The 13521-nt window shown below is 38.4% G+C and overlaps 3 protein-coding genes and 3 non-coding genes across 8 annotated transcripts; 3 read left to right on the top strand and 3 right to left on the bottom strand.

The window, feature by feature from the left end:
- The first annotated feature begins 1287 nt into the window (after window positions 1-1287).
- On the top strand, window positions 1288-1448 carry LOC148788489 (U1 spliceosomal RNA). The gene has a single exon (XR_016065409.1). It is a non-coding gene; the product is annotated as a U1 spliceosomal RNA (small nuclear RNA).
- A 248-nt stretch (window positions 1449-1696) lies between these two features.
- LOC105160754 (receptor-like protein EIX1) lies at window positions 1697-4967 on the bottom strand. Of its 3 annotated transcripts, none has more exons than XM_020693434.2 (2): window positions 4774-4967; window positions 1697-4604 (listed from the first exon to the last, which is right to left on the bottom strand). In XM_020693434.2, exon 2 carries the CDS (start codon window positions 4589-4591, stop codon window positions 1712-1714), a length of 2880 nt encoding a protein of 959 aa, XP_020549093.1. In that variant the 5' UTR covers window positions 4592-4604; window positions 4774-4967; the 3' UTR covers window positions 1697-1711. The 3 variants fall into 3 exon arrangements, with proteins under 3 accessions (XP_020549093.1, XP_011076534.2, XP_088735537.1); XM_011078232.3 differs by having other exon boundaries at window positions 4745-4967; XM_088879411.1 differs by lacking the exon at window positions 4774-4967 and having other exon boundaries at window positions 1697-4737.
- A 683-nt stretch (window positions 4968-5650) lies between these two features.
- Window positions 5651-5811, top strand: LOC148788490 (U1 spliceosomal RNA). Its single transcript, XR_016065408.1, has one exon. It is a non-coding gene; the product is annotated as a U1 spliceosomal RNA (small nuclear RNA).
- Window positions 5812-6649: 838 nt separating this feature from the next.
- Window positions 6650-6805, top strand: LOC148788491 (U4 spliceosomal RNA). Its single transcript, XR_016065400.1, has one exon. It is a non-coding gene; the product is annotated as a U4 spliceosomal RNA (small nuclear RNA).
- A 367-nt stretch (window positions 6806-7172) lies between these two features.
- On the bottom strand, window positions 7173-8878 carry LOC105160755 (light-harvesting complex-like protein 3 isotype 1, chloroplastic). Its single transcript, XM_020693384.2, has 3 exons — window positions 7923-8878; window positions 7530-7667; window positions 7173-7438 (listed from the first exon to the last, which is right to left on the bottom strand). The coding sequence occupies exons 1-3, from the start codon at window positions 8269-8271 to the stop codon at window positions 7173-7175; spliced, it is 753 nt and encodes a 250-aa protein (XP_020549043.1). The 5' UTR covers window positions 8272-8878.
- A 147-nt stretch (window positions 8879-9025) lies between these two features.
- On the bottom strand, window positions 9026-13052 carry LOC105160672 (glutamate dehydrogenase A). Its single transcript, XM_011078152.3, has 9 exons — window positions 12756-13052; window positions 12469-12582; window positions 11261-11482; window positions 11089-11163; window positions 10840-10956; window positions 10503-10753; window positions 9972-10047; window positions 9800-9886; window positions 9026-9463 (listed from the first exon to the last, which is right to left on the bottom strand). Exons 1-9 carry the CDS (start codon window positions 12861-12863, stop codon window positions 9278-9280), a joined length of 1236 nt encoding a protein of 411 aa, XP_011076454.1. The 5' UTR covers window positions 12864-13052; the 3' UTR covers window positions 9026-9277.
- Window positions 13053-13521: the final 469 nt, after the last annotated feature.

Raw genomic sequence — 13521 nt, forward strand, 5'->3', positions numbered from 1 at the left:
TATGGGTATATTAGGGTAGGGTAGGGTCTTTTACTCATGGGGTAGGGTATGGAGATGGGTATAAAAGTTATTTTTTGAGTATGTGTAGGGTAATATCCTACCCATTCACAAAACCAAGAGGTTGTGAATTTGAGTCACAAAGATGTGAATGAATTGTCTACTAGTAGTATTTTATCTTTTTGTTTACTTTGAATATATTTATTGGTTTAGCAATATTGATGTTTGAAATTTGTATTTAAATGTATTAGATAATATAGCAATGAATCTTCTTCTTAAAAAAAATTATTCTTATATGTATAAGATATTCTTTCAAATACATAAATTATATATATTTTATATATGTGGCATATATGTACAAAATCCATTTTAAAATGTAATACCAATTTATAAAAAAAAAAAAAAAAGATTGTGATGGCATAAAGGATTTTGAAAGTGTATTAAGAGGAAAAAGAATGGAACAATGGAAAGAAAAAAGAAGGGGAAGCAAAAACATAGAAAAATAAAGGAAGAGAAGGAGGGAAAAAAAAAAGGAAGGGAATAATTATATTGCTCTCCTTAATCTATACTCAGTTTATACATATTATTTCTGTCTTTTGGATAATTAAATATACACCTATATAAAATATCAAGATCATTTACACAAAATCATTCATACTTTTTGAAAAATTATACATATTCAACCCAAAAAATTTAATATTATTAAATTATACTTGCTTTTTTGTAGTCGGGTTGATTATGTAGTTATGCAAAAAATAGGAATCGCTTATATAAACAGACCATAGATTAGGAGGTGTAGATATAACTTAAAAAAAAAAAAAATATAAAGTCGAAGATACAATATTATTTTAATAATAATTTAAACTTATTTTGTAAGTAATCTTCATTTAAACTATTACTTACATTATTGTTTTATATAAAGAAATCCTTATAAAAACAATTTAATTGTAAAATCTTAGAAACTGGGTTTCTTAAATAAGGACTGGCATACTCATCACCAACTTGTGTCTAGTAAAACTCCATTTACAAATGCTCGCCAACTCTAAAATAAATGACTAAAAAGAGATGCTCATTGAGAGAGATCCCACTTTGACTTTGGTTTTTGGTAGCAAGAAATTCACACAAATGCTAATACAGAAGAAGAAGTTCGATGTAAAGTTGAAATCTTGAACCGCTTGTTGTGATCAATGTGTTGAAGTGTAGTGGAGTGGAATGTCCCACATCGGAAGTGGAAATGTATTGAGGAGGGGCGAGCGGGGAATATGAGGAGAATGAGGTGGTCTAAGTTCCATACTTACCTGGACGGGGTCGATGGGTGATCAACAAGGCCCATGGCCTAGGTTGGCGACCTCCATTGCACTTGGGAGGGGCGCCCGCCTAAGGTCGGCCCAAGTGGTCGAGCCTATGTCATAATTTGTGGTAGAGGGGGCCTGCGTTCGCGCGGCCCCTGCCCAATTCTAGTTCAATCCTTTGTTCATGTGGTGTTCAAATTTATCTGAAGGATTGGTGCAATGAGATTTACTGCAGCAGCCACAAAAACATTCACCTGGAGCTGTGTGTAATTTTTCCTTTACCTTAGCAAGAATTTGAACCAAACATAGTAAATATAATTCCCTATGCTTGTCAGGAACTTGAAGTAGGTAGTTCTCCATGACATGCTCAGGGACAAAGGGGCCACAAAAACATTCACCTGGAGCTGTGTGTAATTTTTCCTTTACCTTAGCAAGAATTTGAACCAAACATAGTAAATATAATTCCCTATGCTTGTCAGGAACTTGAAGTAGGTAGTTCTCCATGACATGCTCAGGGACAAAGGGCCTAAAACTGCCCAAAGACCGAATACATATCCGAGCGCTGCACTTAGGAATAATCCAAATCGCTCTCCTTCTAGTAAAGATCTGTTTCTCTCATCATTGTATTCGATATTAGTTGTTTCCCTAATATCATTACAATCTTTTGACATGGGAGGTCCGCAGAACTGGTTTCCAATGAAGATGGATGGATCGAAACCTTGGATTTGAGTGCCTGATGGGATCCGTCCCATCAAGTTGTTATAGGACAAGTTCAGGTGACTGAGAAATGTCAGCCCTGAAATGCTTTGTGGGATTTCACCAGAGAGCTGATTCCTAGAAACATCGAGTGATTCGAGCAGTTCCATGCCACCAATGCTATCCGGAATGCTTCCAGTTAAAGAATTTCTAGAGAGATTCAGTGCCTGAACTTGGACAAGCTTTGTTATTTCGACAGGGATCGATCCAGATAAGTTGTTGTCTGAGAGATCCAAGGTCAACACAAACTGAAGAATGTTACTGTACTCGTTAAATCTTCCTTTCAGCACTAGAAATTGACTATCAGGAACTCCACCAAACGTATCTTCTGTTGAGTAGTATATATGATCAGCTGGACGCTGCTTTCCTGCCATCACGCTGAAATTGTTGAAGCATCTTGGTATTCTTCCGGACAGATTGTTTCCTGCCAGGTCTAGTGTCTGAAGAGAACTAAGATGGCACAGTTTAGGCGGAATATTGCCTTGAAACTCGTTTAGGCGAAGGTTGAAGACAATCAAATTGGAAAGCCGATTTATCCATTCTCGTATACGTCCTGTCAACTGATTACGGCCAAAATCCAGGACCATCAAATCAGCACATTTCTGTAAAGAGAATGACATATCTCCAGAGAGTTTGTTTCGACGCAAATGCAGTGATTGGAGTCTAGTCAAGAATCCGATGGAGCTCGGGATTTTTCCCGTCAGCATGTTTGCGTCTAATCTTAGAACCTTTATCAACGGCCATGTCATCCAACAATCTGGAATTTCTCCAGACAAACTATTGCTGCGAAGATTCAGGATTTCCAGCATGTTCTTGTGCCCGGCATTGTTGCTGCAGAGGAAATGATGCATAGATCCTGAAATATTATTGTGGGAGAGATCTAGCATTGATATATTGGAAGAAACAGGCGGTAATGGACCGCTGATGAGATTGCACTTCAGGTCAATCGCTACGTTCCAATCAGAACCAAAATGTAGTAAACTTGGAATTCTTCCATGGATTAGATTCCCAGAGAGATTTAGGTACCTCAGTTGGGAGGTTGAAGTCCAGAACCAAGCTGGAACGGCATCTGCTATTCCCGTTCTTGCGAGGCTCAAATAATTCAGATGTCTCATATGTTTAATCCAGACGGGGAACTTTGGCCCCAGCTGCCATGTTCTCAGAGATAAGCCTCTGAGTTGAAAAGGGGGAGACCAGTTTCTACTTGGTTTGAAAATCAACTTGTTTCCGTTAGCCCGAAGTATCTTCAATCTTGACAGGTTTCTGAAGTGTGCTTCAGACACAGATCCTTCTAACAAATTAAGGGATATCACCAGGTATTCTAACTCTTGAAGTTGTCCAAGGCTTACAGGCAATGGGCCGGAAAATTTGTTATCAACAAGGTCTAGTTCTCGTAATTTGGACAGTTCTCCAAGATTCTTCGGTATCTGACCAGAAAACTTATTTGATCCTAAGTACAAGAACCACAAGCTTCTTGAGATGCATCCTGTAAAAGCCTGTTGTATGTCTCCTGAAAATCGATTCCTAGACAAATAAATTTCTTTGAGCCTGCAAAGCTTGCCAAGAGATTCTGGCAACATTCCCTCTAGTTGATTTTGAGACAAGTCAAGAGTCACCAAAGATATCAAATCGCCTATTGAACTTGGGAGTTCACCTCTAACAAGATTGTCTGCAATACTCAAAACCTCTAGATTTTTAAATCTGGTGAACCAGTTGGGGACAGTGGAATTGAAATTATTGGAAGACAAGTTGAGATATCTGAGTCTTGTAATATTTTGCAAGGTGGTTGGAAACTGATTATAAAGCCCGCAATCACTTAAATCTATATGCACCAAATTTCCAAGATTCTGAATCCAATGAGGTAGAAAGGAGTTCAAATTGTTGCCAGAAAGATCAAGAACACGAAGAGACGTGAAATTAACAAAATCAACAGAAGTAATGAGCCTTAGATTGCACCTAGATAAGCGTAGATCAACCAAAGAAGGAAGATTGTTCGTCACTTGCAACCAGTTAGTTGCTTCACTGATGTTTACTCCTGTCAAGTCTAAGTACTTTAAGGAAGACAGTCGAGAAAGCCACTGCAGGTTCATGATGTGAAGCTTAGTCTTGCAATTTGGACAAGAATCTCGAATAGTAAGGTATTGAAGGAAGGAAAGATTTCCAAGCTGAGGAGGGATTAGTCCTTCAAATCCGGCCTCAGAAAGATCAAGATACTCCAATTTTTCCAGAGAACCGATGAAGTCTGGAATTGGAGTCCCTCCAAAATCATTACAGCTCAAGTCTAAGTGAGTCAAGTGCTTTATATTGAGCAACGATGGATTCAACTTTCCTCCCAATTTATTCCTCGAGTAAGCTTCCTGTTCAGCTGCACCGTGGTTCAGAAGAGCACAACGGTCATCATATGGATTACGAAGACGGATCTCATAAACACGGCCAGTTACATTGCCGCAAACTATTCCAGCCCATTGACAACAATTCACACCAATCCATGAGGATAGCCGGTTGCCGGGGTCGTTGAGATCATTCTTGAACATCGAAAGAGCCATTCTTTCACTCTCACTGCACACAACATCAGCAAGTGCACCAGAGAAGAAATTACCGACAAGTGTTGTAGTGAAAAACAAAAGAGAAACTATGATTTCCATAGTTCTTGTTAGTGAAATTCCTGCAACGAAAGCATGCAATATTATAAAGCTTACAAGATAAGAAAGAGTTCTTGTTCAATTACATTTCTCCATAGGGCGGCTAGTCCGGTTTGACGTCTTGGCCTTAAAGTAGTGAACTATAATTTAAGGGAGTTTGTTTTTGCTTTCTAGCATCCTCGTCTGGTGGCAATTTAGTACTATAGATTGCTTGTTCAGGCGGCTGCCTACTTTGCAAGACTTTTGAGTTCTTCTATCGACTGTTGTAAGGAAGTTATCACGAAACTCATTTCCTTGAAGAAAGAAACTCAAAAGCAAAATGAGTTTTACTTTATAGAAAGCTGTTGCCATGTTACGAAAAAGCCATAAAATGGCCTATGACTTTGTCTATGGTTGCTGAAAATAGACTAGCCACCATGCCACCCAAACTTGGATAAGAATAGAGAACATTGAACAGTAAAATGCAAGTGTATTTAACGTAAAATGAAATAATTCAACTACTGCAAGATTATTATCATCAAAACAAGATTTCTCGGCCCACTATAGTCACATCATCCTTGTCCGTTCACCTAATAAACATGTTAACATCTCGTGTCACAAAACCATGAACCTGAGGATGCACTGCTCTGTATCAATTTTAAGGAAATTGAATAGAAGACGAAACATTAAATCAAAATAGAGGATCCGAAGCAATTTTCTTAGACCCGTCACAGCATACTTTTTCTTTCATATCGTTGCTAGTTAGAAATGTAGAAAACTGATTAACTGCTAAATTTATGTTTCACCACATTAGTTCTTTGAAAGAGTTTAGCTATAGATTGCTTCAATTGTTTATTTACGACATGTTGGAAGCTGCAAGAAGTTGAAGTAGAAAGACAAACAATGAGTATCCCATATCGAAAGAGAATAAACTTAACTAGGGACCAGAAGGGAATATGACGAGAATGAGGTAGTCAAAGTTCCATACTTACCTGGACGGGGTCAATGGGTGATCAACAAGGCCCATGGCCTAGGTTGGCGACTTCCATTGCACTTGGGAGGGGCGCCCGCCTAAGGTCGGTCCAAGTGGTCGAGCCTACGTCATAATTTGTGGTAGAGGGGGCCTGCGTTCGCGCGGCCCCTGCCCAATTCTAATTCGAATTCTTCTTGCTTGGATGCTTATTGTTCGCTACTAATTGTGTTCGTGTTGAAAGATTAGCTACCATGGCAAATATTAATATTATGGTAGACGTTTTGAGACTTTATGTCTAAGCATCAGTCGGATAGCAGTAGGGGTCCAATAGCAATTTGAAAAGATAAGACGGTTCTCGAGAATTTAATTTTGAACCTTGATTTTGAGTTCGAAACTTTCCCACATCGCAGAAAGAATACGACTTGACTGGGAGCCTCTCGTACAAGACTACGTAGGGAACTCCTCCTCACCCACGCAGCTGCCAGGTGAGCACATAGCAAACTATTTTTCTGCTTTGTGTTCGTCGCAATCGAGCAGCATACGTTAATTTTTGGAGGAGAAGAGCATAAAGTACTTTTTGGAGGAGCCTTCTCTCTTTGGAGAAGGCCCCGACAATGTAGTCCTAAATTCTTCTTTAAAAAATTTTATCAACCGTGTGGTGTAAGGTCCTGTTTGCTCCTCCTAACTGCAATATTTGACTTGTGGTTTTTCATTTCTACCAACGAATCAGAAGGATGTATTTAAGGTGCGAAGACGTTTTCACCAGCATAAGATGCAATCGAGCAACAAGATTTTTAGTGTTTCTGGGCTAATGTTTGACTCTCAGTCGAGAGGTGGCCTCCAGCAGGGAAATTATCGATCTTACCTTTCTCAATGCATGAAAGCAATCTTTTTCATGGATTTTGACGAGGTGGGATTCCACTTTGATACTAACAGTCCCACATCGGAAATTTGTCAAAATTCTGTCAATTGGATAGATATAAGAGGAGACAAGATCCAGTGTAGAATTCATCTTTGCGCTTGGGGCAATGACGCAGCTAGTGAGGTTCTAACCGAGGCGCGTCTATTGCTGGTTGAAAACTATTTCCAAACCCCCTCTTAGGCCTGGGTTCGCCCCTGGCCTTCGAGAATTTCTGGAAGGGCTCCCTCTAATCCAGGGTAAAGCCCTACAGTCTTAGTTCAATGATTTTCCTATGCAGAAATTATACTTTTGTGTATTAATTTAGTTTGGCTGCTTATACAATTGATTGATAAGTACATTGCATGTGTTTATACTGATTATTGGAATATCTTAAAAATCTTATTAAAGAGATTAAATTAGTTTAGTTTTTCAATTTTAGAATTATTTTGAAAGCAAGAAAACAAAAAGTGTAATTTGCTTCTTACTGCTCATAAACGAATTAGTTCTCATATGATAGTAGTAACATAGTCTCCAGTCATATGATGAGCTATGTTGACAAACATGACCAATTCTTCTCCCAACTTGTCTGAATTCTTGACGTACATAAACATCTGCAACATTAAAGTGATCAGTTACTCTTTACGACTTTGCTCTTTTACAGCATTGCTAGTGTCTGGACTTTGCCAGGATGCCTTCCATTGCTTGTCGTAGAACGTTGCCTCATCAGCTAGCTTCTGGAAATTCCCAAGATCTTCTTTCCTTCGGAAAAGGACTACTCCAATGATGGTAACGAAGAGGGCAGCTTTGCAAACGAAATTCCCCGTCTGGCCGACCACATCAAGCCCTGTCAAAGCGTCCACCAGATAGGCCATGAAGAATCCGGCCATTGCAGCTCGACCTGCAAGATAACATGCAAAATTGAAATTTTCATCTTCTGTTGAGCAGAAGATGGATTGAGTACACTGATCATGTCAGGCAGGAGGTTTGACCGTTTAGCAGCTCGGCCTCAGGGAGATGAGAATGAACGATCCACGCCCACCATGGTATGATAGAGCTTCTGAAGTGCACCGGTTCTTCATTGCTTGATGCTTCTGGATACAGTTCAAGAAATTTTCTCCTCCTTGCTTCTGCATTGCAAGTCCGATATTCAGAACAGGAAACTGAGTATTTAGCAGTGATATGATCTCTGTTCTAAGCAAATTGGCATTTCACAAGCCCCTAATATGACATTCATTCCTTCAGACAAATCCTAACTGAGGATTTCGGTAGAATAATGTCCTTACACTTTTCAAGGATGTAAATTCACATTCTAAAATGCATTATTCGTCTTACAGATTGTGGATATTTCAAGGAAACATGAGCAAAGACATTAAGATGTATACCCGCTACAATCACAGCATCCCAATCCACTCTTCCCTGCTTCACAAACATGTTGAGATCCCACGTCCCGTTCTTCCATCTCTCGTCACAAAATCTAGGATATGATGTTTCGACAGAATTCCTAGAATCCTGACTTTCATCCTCGAGTTCTTTTGGATTGCGAATAGTCAGAAGCGGAGATTTCTCTTGTTTCTCGGCTAACTTGAGGCCTTCAACATTTGGAGTCACAACGTTTGTAGTTTGTTGTGTTCCCAAAGAGCGTGAAGGTCTGGCCTGGGTCGACTGTTTCTTAGTGATATGCTGAGAGCTGCAAGCTCTTTGTATGGAGGCAGTAATGCCAATGGACGCCATGAGTTAATGGGAAAAATATCTGGTCTTTTTTCTTTATCTTCTACTCTCGATGGCAAGGCTAAGGAGATAAGATTTGGCTAACAAGCCCATGCTTCCTGAATAAATAAGTTTATCTTCTGCTACGTTATACCCCTCTAGCACTCTCATGCTACATGCCATTCCAACTGTATCCATTTCGATTTTACACTTTTTCAGAAGCATTCTCTTTTTCTCTCTCAACACACAGATGTACTCGCACATTCAGACAAATTTCTGCCATGTTTCTGGAGGGTAACAAGTTTTTGTAAGAAGTTCTTTGCTAGGGTAGCCTCTGATTCAATTTTCTCTCCTCAATAAAAGTACTATGACAATCAGATATTGATCAAGGTCTCCAAGAATGTTGAATGGAAAAAGGGAGATAGGACAACAGGAAATGAAGAATATTCGGGAACACATTAGAGGAAGTCCCAGGATTGGATTTAAAAAGTTGTCTGAATGAGACAACCTATTTGTTACAGATAGTCATATAGAACAAGGACTTGGTACAAGAGAAACAAGAAATTGCATTGACTCATTAACTGTCACTTCACACATGATCCTGCAATTTATACAATTTAGCAGATTTAAGGGAACGTTTCTTACCCAGGAATCACAGATGAGCCTTGTCGAATAGGAAGAATGCATGGGATGTTTGGAATATTTTTGGTGCTTAAAAACAGCTCATTCAGTCAAATCGGAATGTAGCACGAAAATAAATCAGTATACACGGAGAACATAAGTTGACAAGACTATTCATTTGCTCCTCAAGGTCACAATTTGGTCACAGCACAGGAAAAAGAATTGACAAAAGAAGCTGTTTTTTCAGAAATTAAACATGAATTAGCAGTACATTGAATCAGAGGCATTTCGTTGCTGTATTGTAAATGAGTACAAAATAGATTTATAAGTCATGAGGTCAAAAGATTCAAGAGAAGGAAGAAAAGAAACTGTTGAACAGTCTTCTTGAACTCTGTAGTCAATAAGAATGTTAGGCTTCCCAACCCCTCAGCTGAGTAGCACGAGCAACACGGTTCACGCCCAGTGTAAAGGCACCCATGCGAAGACAGCAATTGTGAGACTGACACATGCCCTTGATGTTATTGAAGGCTTTTGTCATGTATCTCTTAAGCTCCTGATTCACCTTCTCTTCTTCCCACATAAAGCCTTGAATGTTCTGTAAAGCCAAATTAACCGTGATGTCAAATAAACTCAAGAAGGATGTCTTTACTGATTCAACAACCAGTCTTTCATGCTTATTGACTGTGAAATGTTCAGTAAATTTGGATTTGCAAGTACACATAAATGCAAAGAATGCAAATCGAATAAATTTAAAATAGTTTTAGCTATTGACATTTGCTTTTTTGTTAGAAGGATATAAAAGACGGGATTTTCATTTAGATAACAAGCTTGATGTTTAAAAATGGTTTGATGAATTGTAATCTAGTGAACTTGAGACAAGTGGTGAATTATGATTACGTTTTATTAACAAGATCAAGCAGGAGAATGTTACCTGAACCCACTCAAAATAACTAACCGTCACTCCCCCTGCGTTTGCATATATATCCGGGAGTATCGTGACTCCCTTTTTGGACAAAATCTGTAAGAAGTATAAAAAATATGTAAGTATGAAAGGTAGATACTAGTTGAAGTAACTTAAAAGGAGACTGAACAAAACTTGACACCTCATCGGCTTCTGGATCAGTAGGATGATTAGCAGCTTCTATGATGAATTTGGCTTTGACATCTCCAGCATTTTCTCTTCAATCACGAAAAGAAACAGTGCAACTTAGCCAGAATGTATAAAGCAAACTTCATAAGAATCAGAATGCAGCAAGCAAGATTAATTCAAAAAGACTCCCCTAGACATGAACAGTAGTCCACCTAACACCACAAATCTGTGTTTTCTGTGTGCATTTTTGTGACATCTTTCATCCAAGACACTTCATTAGATTCAGCATTTTCAGACAATTTCATTATTTTGAGACAGCCTTTTCAGAACCTAGTTCTTCATACAAGCTTCCACTTCATGTGGTCATGAAAAGTTCTGTATTTGATGGAATTTAATTCCGGAAATAGATCTTTCTCTAAAAAAAAGTATTCACTCTTTGCTCTGGGACTAGAGAAAGGGAAAAATATTTTAAAACAACAGGAAAAAGAATGCAATGTTTTCAATAACAAGCACAATTAATCACTGTCCAAATAAAAAGCTAAACCTGTTCAGAACTCCGCCTAGAGCACATGGTATGAGAACATCACATTCATGAGTTAGTAAGTCATTTGAGTCCATCGCATCAGCACCACCAAAATCGGCTAGCTTTCCTGTTGCCTCTTTATGCTGAAGCAAAGCTGGTATGTCAATGCCAATAGGATTCTTCACAGCTCCAGTTATGTCACTCACTGCAATGACCTTGCCACCTCTTTCATGTATGAGTCTTGCAGCCCATGATCCGACATTTCCAAACCCCTAAAATAAAATTCAATCTTCAATTCTAAGAAAGTATACTGAGAAGAGATTAAAATGGAGTAGAATTTATGTTATAGAAATAGTACCTGAATGGCGAATGTTAAACCCTTTACTGACTTGCCATGTTCAGCAAGTAATGCTTCTGTGGCATATACAACACCACGCCCAGTTGCAGCCTCACGTCCCAGTGAACCACCGAGATCCTGACATAAGAAACAAGAACTGATACTTAAAAGGGTAAAAAAGTTGAAATCTTGAATTTCGAGATATTTAATGAATTTTACAGAACGTGATTTATGGTTTTGTATTTACTCTTTTTTGGATGATTAACTTACAATTGGTTTCCCTGTGACAACTGCAGGTGAGTGACCATGAAATTTTGAGTACTCATCCAAAATCCAAGCCATTGTCTGCACAATTCAAATTATTAGCATGTCTTTTTGCTGACGAATGATAGACTAAAGAAGTGAAATGGGATTAGACGAAAAAAGAACAAAAAACACTCACCTGAGCATTAGTGCCCATATCTGGTGCCGGGACGTCTGTATTAACTCCTATAAGATCGTGAATTTTTTGTGTGAAGACACGGGTAAGGCGTTCCAACTCACTCGTACTTAAATCTTTTGGAGTGCAACCTATCCCGCCCTTAGCTCCACCATACGGAATATCTGCTACAGCAGTCTTCCAGGTCATCAATTGAGCAAGAGCATTCACCTCATCAGGGTCGACCTATATGGAGAAATTTGAGTAACATCTCAGCACAAAGTAGAACAAATCAATGGGACTTTAACTATAAGTAGAAACAACAAGATCAAAATCCTCTCATGCCGTGATGGACTCCGATCTCAATCCAAGAAACTGTTTCCAATGAGTATTACACTACACATGAATGTTTGTTGTGGAAAAACAAGACAACATAAATAAGAAAGATCATTAAATTTACAAAAGAAGCATCAGTGTTTCCTTCTTCTTTTTTTCTTTTTAATGTCCTTTTGCATGAAAGAGGACATAATTGTTCACAAATATATTTTAGCTAGCCTTACATAGTAACTGATGTGTTGAGAATGCAAAGGACCCTTGGGTAAAAAAATAAAAAGTAATCGAAGGGCTACGTCATATGTGAACCAGTCAATTAACCTTTGCAACTCAAAAACTAATGCAAACAGTGAACATTAAGTATACTACTCTGTACTCCGTAAGCACCATCTCTATCTTATCAAGATTATGACACATACATTTACAAAAATGAGTTCTCTGGTTCTCCCATCTATGCTGCCCCTTACATAGTGAAACAGCAGCATAAAAAATGCTGATTAACACAAATATATTTATCCATACAACACAACAATCAAGTTACTGCCGCAACCGTCAATTGTTATTCTAACATCCTTGTATAGGCATTAGCCACCATTTTTAGCATCTTAAAGAAGTATTCTATCTTAAGTAAACAAATCCGATTCTCATCCCTCCACGGTTGCCAGATTGCAGATTTTTACAGGTCATGATTGTCACATTTTCACAGCCGAAATTTGAACAGACATTTAGCTCTGACAATCTATCAGCACAACATATTATCCAATTTCCATCTCACATTCAGACACTGCAATAAGATTTACTATATCCCAAACCTCTGTATAATTCTATAGAGAACTCAAGAAAAAAAAAAAAGAAAAAAGTAGACAAGCACTAAAAAGACAAAAGTGCAAAATTGTCACCTCTGGATGGTATCTAATCCCTCCTTTCATAGGTCCACGAGAATTATCATGCTGCACTCTGAATCCAACGTAAGACACCAGCGTTCCATCATCCTTGGGGATCGTGCACTCCACCTGATAAATAACCCAACATCAAACTATATCTCCATCAAACATCACAGATGAACACCACAATTCAAAGGGTTGGAAAAAGCTTCAATCTTTTCACAATCCATTTCAAGAAACCGTCAAAAGAAATCAGAAAAATCGTGCCCACCAACACAAACCACACAGACACCGAAACAAACCTTGATTTCTCTGAACGGGATCAAAAGACTCTTCTCAATCTTGGAGTCCAAGCCGAGGATGCGAGCCGCCTGGCGAAAGTTGCGATTGGTGGCTGCAAGAGCATTCATTTCTACAAGCTCTCTTCAGAATACAACTAAAATCTTTAGATTGGAATGGTTACAACACTGAGAATGAAGTATAATTAGATGACTGAAAAGTAGAGGAAGGGAGTCTTGATAGTCCAGAGTCAATGTACATACAACATCAACACCGGATCATAAGAATTTGAGGCCCCTACACGATAGATTGCCCATGCATGTCTTTCTATATATGTACGAGTAGTGGGATGTGGGGTGGGGGGAGGGGGTGGTTAGGCACATGAGGAGGGTAGGGCAGAACAGGTGAGGGTACCTGCAAAATGCGAAGTCTACTTAGACTCGGGAGTCGGGAACCTTCCCTAGTAGGAAAGATGTGGCAATCCTTTTAAAAAAATATTAAAATGATAAATTATATTATTTATGCCATATATATTAAAAGTATTATCATAAAAAGTAGAGAAACAATCACCCATATGTCGCAAGCCAGGATTTAGCTTAAAATCTCTTATTAAATAAACAGTTTTCGAAACTCAATCTTATCATTGAAGTAAAATCTCATTATTCCTCAAACAAAAAAAAAAAAATCTCATTAAATCTTTTTATTTAATAAAAATAAAATCTCATTAAACTATATTATATATGCATATTAAGATATCAAATATTATTCAATATACTAATAATTTCAAAT

Source organism: Sesamum indicum, linkage group LG4 (assembly GCF_026168435.1).
Source record: "Sesamum indicum cultivar Baizhima isolate 11 linkage group LG4, ASM2616843v1, whole genome shotgun sequence".
NCBI lineage: Eukaryota > Viridiplantae > Streptophyta > Magnoliopsida > Lamiales > Pedaliaceae > Sesamum > Sesamum indicum.